The sequence below is a fragment of the Lathyrus oleraceus genome, chromosome 4 (assembly GCF_024323335.1).
Source record: "Lathyrus oleraceus cultivar Zhongwan6 chromosome 4, CAAS_Psat_ZW6_1.0, whole genome shotgun sequence".
NCBI classification, from domain to species: domain Eukaryota; kingdom Viridiplantae; phylum Streptophyta; class Magnoliopsida; order Fabales; family Fabaceae; genus Lathyrus; species Lathyrus oleraceus.
Window position 1 is genome coordinate 345,604,105 of NC_066582.1, and position 6,903 is coordinate 345,611,007.

A 6,903-nucleotide genomic window follows, 5' to 3' on the forward strand; every position below is an offset into this window, starting at 1 on the left:
TGTATTCTGCACCGGCAGTTGACAAAGCAACGAAAACCTGTTTCTTGTTATGCCAACTAACTAAGGAATTTGAAACATATGGCAAGTTCCTCTAGTACTCTTCCTATCCGATTTGCAATCGGCAAAATCGGAATCGTTATACCCAACAAAATTTTAATCACTTCCCTTGGAATACCAAAGCCCGTACTTAGAAGTGAAATTCTAGTAACAGACTATCGATGTCACACTGGATGTTATGACATCCAATTCTACGCAGACAGGTAGTGTATGCAGACAATAAATGTAAAATGCAGTAAATGACACAGAATTGTTTACCCAGTTTGGTGACAAACACACCTACATCTGGGGGGCTACCAAGCCAGGGAGGAAATCCACTATAAGAGGTATTAATTCAGGACTTAAACCACCAGTTTAATCCTATCACTTAAAACCTACCCAATGCAATTTCAATCTAAACTAAGACCTGAGTACCTACTCACTCCCCCTCAATCACAGCAGTGATTACAACCGTTAATAATTTTAAAGTCAGTGGTGAAGATATACTAAAAACAACTCTTAATTGTGCTTAAAAGCTTTAATCAAGAAACACAACACTCACGCTTAAAAGCTTAAAGTGAAACAACAATTACAACTCAACAAACACCCTAGTCCAATGCAATCATCTAGGTGATAATAACTTGGCTCACAAGTAAAACCTAATACAAGACACAATAAAAGTACAGCAAGGATCTATACTGATATATTTAAATCTTCATGCTTCAAAACCCCTGAGTTGCTGAAAGTAGGATTACCATCCTTTTATAATGCATCACTTGGGCCTTGTACTTGAATTTCCTAAAATTAAGGTCAAGCAAGTTAACCTAATTTCCACACATTAGGGTGCTAACAAATAGGCTAAATGCTAGGTCTGTTAGTTTCCTGGATTTTAGCACAACTGTTAGATTCCTGAAAAACAGCCTGAGATAAATGCTGAAACATAATAGAAAAACTAATTAGCCTATACTTTAGCATCAGCTGTCAGGGATGAATGTCATAACATTCAGTTTGACATCCAGAAAATAGGTTATATGCTAGATCTCTTAATTTTAGCACAGCTGTTAGTTTCCTGAAAATCAGCCTGAGATAAATACTGAAATATAACAGAAAAACTAATTGGCCTATACTTTAGCATCTGCTGTCAGGAATGAATGTCATAACATTCAGTTTGACATCCAGTAAATCCTATATTAGCTAATCCTGCAGCATACTACTTAAGCATGTCATGACATCAGTCAAGACATCTAAGTACAGTAAGTGTTTTAACACCAAATGCAGCCAATCAAAAACAGCTACAAACTCCCCCTTTGGTAAATTTTTGGCTAAAACAACTTGGCATCACAACAGAGTTCACAGCAGCAGAAAGCACACATCCAAGCAGAGAATCAAATTAGCTAATACACTTAGCAAACATAGATGTTAAACTTCAAACAGCAGCAGCACAAGAGAAAATCAAGCAGATAGCCAACAACAACATAACCTCTTGTTTAGAGGACCTTCAACTTCAAAGAAATCTGTTGTCCTGGGGTACAGGTGTTACTCCCCCTTTTTGTCAAAAATGTTGCCAAAGCAACACTTAATATTACAGACCAACAAAAATAAAATTACAAGCAAATTTTAGAAACACAGGAAATGTTCTAGTCATCTGACTCAGAGTCAGCATCATCATTTGTGCCATCATCAGGAGTGGCATCTGCTTCTCCCTCTTCACCTTGTATTTCAGCTTCTTCTGCAACAGCAACAGCTTCACCAAGCACATCACCTTCAGTCATCTCCAAAGTGCTGATCAATTTTTCCAAGTTCAGCTTCCTTGCCTCTAACTCCCTGCAGGTTTCTTTGAGCATTGCAATGACAACAGCTTTATCGGGTTGTTTGCTTACACGTGATGTCTCACCTGTTGTCATGACAATGTCGGGGACATGGGTACCTAGGAACAGCTTATGATTGAAGGACATAGGGCTGTCTCTTTTCTTCACAGAATCATTCTCTGTTAAGATGTTTGGAAACTGATTCAAAACAATACCACAGATGAGAGAAGGAAAGGCTATAGGACCCTTCACACTGAAGCTTCCTGCATGCTTCAAAGTTTGATCAAAAATATAGGAGCCATAGTCAAAATTGGCCTTGGTTCCAACAGCATATATAAACTTTCCAAGCATTACAGCAACTGTAGATTTATGATTGGTGGGCACCCAGTTAGCAGCTCCAATCTTGTGCAGCATTGCATACTTGACACTCAGTTTACTGGCCACCAATTTTCCATTGAGAGGCCACTTCCTTACTTGATTAGCAGTGATGACTTGACAGATTTTGTTATCAGTCAACTCAAGCTTAGGTTGAGCTACATCAGGCCTTCCCAAATACTTGTTGATCAATGAGGGAGAGAAATTTACACACTTGCCTCTCACATACACTTTCCTGAATTCCTTAGACTTGCCATCAGCACATTCTTCAGACAAATTAACAATAAATTCCTTCACCAACATCTCATAGCACTTTGAGAACTGATTCATAGTCTTCATTAAACCAACCTCTTGAATAAGGTCCATAATATCCTTACAGTCTAGGACATTCTGAGCTAATTCCCTTTCCAAAGCCAGCCTCTTCTGATAAACATATTTCCACCTATTTACACTTGAAGAAAAATGAAAAGATATGTTGTCAATTGGTACCTCAGGGACACTAGCTGCAAGCTTGCTAGTGGTTGGCTTCTTCTTTGGCAGAGTGTCAGAGACATTACACGGAACATCTGAGTCAGACTCAACAACAACAGACTTGGTCTTCTTTTTCTTGGGCACCCCTTTGCTCCAAGATTTGGTTGGACCATGAACTTTCCTCTTGAGGGAACTCTCGACTGCCACCGTTGTCTTGGAAGAGGTTGGAACATCAATATTCTTTCTGGGGGACCTTTGAGCCACAGTTTTCTTTTCTCTCCTAGTCCTAACCCTTTTGGCTATGCTAGGGAGGAAAGAGGACAGCAGCTCATTATCAGAAAATTCCTCCAAGTCTACTATTTCAACCTCACAGTTAGGGTTGTCACTGACATCATGAGTGACATGAACTTCCTCACCAGCCACATTATCTAAGGGTTTGTCAACATTTAACTCCTTATGAGCATCAGCTTGCTCAACATCATCAGAGATATTCTTTCCTAAAGACTCAGTATTTTCTTGATAAGTAACACTATCAGGTTCAATAGTGTTTAAGGGAATGGAAACCCCAAGGACCTTATGATTACCAGACAGTATTCCAGTCACCATAGTGGCAATGGCATTGTGAACATACCTAGAACCTTCTTTGGTTCGTTCCTCAAGAGCGATGGCTGAGGAGAAGCCTGTTACAGTTTCTTTAGGTCTTCTTGCATGTGGGGTATTCGCAGAGTCATCAATAGGATCTTCTCTGTTAGGGTTGCTTGGTTCAGCGCTAAGAGAATCAGACATGTTCTTGGAAGAAGATGAGGTGGGTTGTTGAGACATGATGAGTATCTTAGAGGTGAAATGAAAAGTTTCTCTAAGAGGATGCTTGAGTGAATGAAAGTTGAAACGATGGAAGAGGTAACGCTTGTTGCAAGAGTAATAGCTATTATCTGTTGACCAATTAGAGCATACTCTCAATTGTTTAATAATTTGAAATATTAAACAGTAAATTCTTAACATCATTAGTTGCTATAATTCCTCAGAAAGACATATTCCCAACTTCCCCCTTAACTTTTCAAACTGAGTAGCATCCAAAGCCTTTGTACATATGTCACCAAGTTGTAGTTCAGTTACCCCATGTTCCAAGGTGATCACTTTGTCTTCTACCAGATCTCTTATGAAGTGAGGTAGAATGTCAATATGTTTGGTCCTGCTATGTTGGATAGGATTCTTTGAACTGTTGATGGCACTGAGATTGTCACAGAACAATGTCATGACATTCTGAGTGACATTGTACTCAGTCAGCATCTGTTTCATCCATACCAGTTGGGAACACCTGCTTCCAGCTGCTATGTACTCAGCTTCTGCAGTGGATAATGATACACAGTTATGTTTCTTCCTTTCAACTACTTCATTTTGCTGAGGAGTAATAGGTGAGGACAACTCATGACTTATTCCTTCAGATGAGCAGAAATCCTCAAACTTGGAATTTTTAAACTCCCTTCCATGATCACTTCTTATTCTGATAACACTACTATCCTTTTCTCTTTGGAGTCTTATCCATAGATCTTTGAAGACATCAAATGCATCTGATTTTTCTATGATGAAGCTTATCCATGTGTATCTGGAATGGTCATCAACAACCACATAAGCATATCTCTTCCCACCAAGACTTTCAACCTGCATAGGTCCCATTAAGTCCATGTGCAAAAGTTCCAGAGTTTTGGATGTTGTAGGATGTCCAATCTTAGGATGTGACATCTTGGTTTGCTTGCCAACCTGACATTCTCCACAGACTTTTCCTTCGTCAATAAGCAACTTTGGGATTCCTCTAACTGCTTCCTTGGATATGATCTTCTTCATTCCTCTTAAATGAAGATGTCCAAGTCTTCTATGCCACAACTTCACTTCCTGTTCTTCCTTGGCTAAGGAGCACATTGAGGAGTAGTTTGAGACTTTAGGTTCCCATAGATAGCAGTTATCTTTGGATCTGAATCCTCTCATAACTTCCTTATTTTCTCCATTTTTCACAACACATTCTTCCTTAGTGAACTGAACCTTGAAGCCTTGATCATATAGCTGGCTTATGCTGATGAGATTAGCAGTTAGTCCTTTTACTAACAGCATATTATTCGGTTCTGGAACTCCAGGACTGTCCAGCTTACCAACACCTTTGATTTTTCCTTTAGCTCCATCACCAAAGGTCACATAACTGGTGGTATGAGGTTGTATATCTACCAATAAGTTATTCATCTCAGTCATATGTCTTGAGAAACTACTATCAAAATACCAGTCTTCTCTGGTAGATGCCCTTAGAGATGTATGAGCTAATCTAGCAACCCATTGTTGTTTCTTGATGGGGGCATTATGCTTAGATGCCTTTTGCTTAGGTCTGACTTGAGGGGTCTGGTCAGGATAACCATGCAACCTGTAACAGAAGGGTTTTATGTGACCAAATCTACCACAGTAGTGGCATCTCCATCTTTGAAATTTCTTCTTTTGACGGTTAATCCTCCTGTTTCCATGATGTTGTGACATTGGTTGTGACTTCTGCTTGATTTTCTGAACTTTAGCCTTTGAGCTTTTGAATTCGGATGTGGAGTCCATAACAAAGCCTAAACCAGACATGGTTCCTGATTTCTGTCCCACCTTTAGAATCTCTTCCAAAGTATAAGTTCCTTTATTCAGCATTCTGATGGATTTTGTCATTTGATCTAGCTTAGAGGTCAGCAAGGTTATCTCACCATTTAGGCCATCTATGACTGTCAGATGCTTCTTCTTCTCAGCTTCCAGCTCCTTGATGAGTTTCTTCTGCTTTTCTCCTTGGATACACACTTCAACACTTCTGACACATAACTCTTTATATGAAGCAGCAACTTCATCAAATGTAAGTTCATCTCCACTTGAGTCGTCATCAGAGGCATAAACACTAGTTAGTGAAGTGACATGTTTTGCAGATTCTCCTTCTGATTCACTCTCAGAGTCTCCCTCAGACCAGGTGATAGATAGTCCCTTCTTTTGCATCTTGAGAAAGGTAGGACATTCCGCTCTAATGTGTCCAAAACCTTCACATCCATGACACTGGATTCCCTTGCCTTGGTTGGACTTTTCTTCAGATTTTGATCTTCTACTGATGTCAGATGAAGTGTTCTTGATATTTGGTCTACCTTTTTGATCAACCTTCTTTATGAACTTGTTGAACTGTCTTCCAAGCATGGCTATAGCTTCTGATATGCTTTCATCACCTCCAATATTTCCTTCTTCTGAATCCTCTTCAGTATTTGATGCAAAAGTTGTGCTTTTGTTTTTCTTTTCAACATTCTCACACAAGCCCATTTAAAAAGTTTGGAGAGAACGAATAAGCTCATCAACCTTCATATTGCAGATATCTTGAGCCTCTTCTATAGCAGTCACCTTCATGGCAAATCTCTTAGGTAATGATCTAAGAATCTTTCTTACAAGTTTTTCATCATACATTTTCTCTCCTAAACCTCCAGAAGTGTTGGCAATTTCAAGAATATTCATGTGGAAGTCATGAATAGTCTCATCCTCTTTCATCCTCAGATTTTCAAACTTAGTAGTCAGCATCTGGAACTTAGACATCCTTACCTAGGAGGTACCTTCATGAGTTGTTTTGAGGGTATCCCAAACTTCTTTAGCCAGTTCACAGTGATGCACCAGTCTGAAAATGTTCTTATTTATCCCATTGAATAGTGCATTCAATGCCTTAGAGTTTCCAAGGGCTAATGCCTCTTGCTCTTTGTCCCACTCTTCTTCATGAATTTGCATAATGACTCCATCTTTACCTGTCTTCATTGGATGTTCCCATCCTTTGTTGACAGCTCTCCAGACCTTGCCATCTAGAGACCTCAAGAAGGCTATCATACGAGGTTTCCAGTCATCATAGTTAGAACCATCCAGCATGGGTGGTCTATTTGAGAATCCTACATCCTTGTCCATGGTACTAGAAAGTAACGTCCCTAGATCTCACCCAGAAATTAACAGGCAGGGTGCCTGCTCTGATGCCAATTGAAATTATAGTAACAGACTATCGATGTCACACTGGATGTTGTGACATCTAATTCTGCGCAGATAGGTAATGTATGCAGACAGTAAATGTAAAATGCAGTAAATGACACAGAGAATTGTTTACCCAATTCGGTGACAAACACACCTACATCTGGGGGCTACCAAGCCAGGGAGGAAATCCACTATAAGAGGTATTAATTCA

The 6,903-nt window shown here is 39.5% G+C and overlaps 1 protein-coding gene across 1 annotated transcript; it reads right to left on the bottom strand.

Moving 5' to 3' along the window:
• Positions 1–1,673: 1,673 nt before the first annotated feature.
• LOC127137364 (uncharacterized) lies at positions 1,674–3,512 on the bottom strand. Its single transcript, XM_051063833.1, has 2 exons — positions 2,779–3,512; positions 1,674–2,661 (listed from the first exon to the last, which is right to left on the bottom strand). Exons 1-2 carry the CDS (start codon positions 3,510–3,512, stop codon positions 1,674–1,676), a joined length of 1,722 nt encoding a protein of 573 aa, XP_050919790.1.
• Between the last annotated feature and the right edge of the window lie 3,391 nt (positions 3,513–6,903).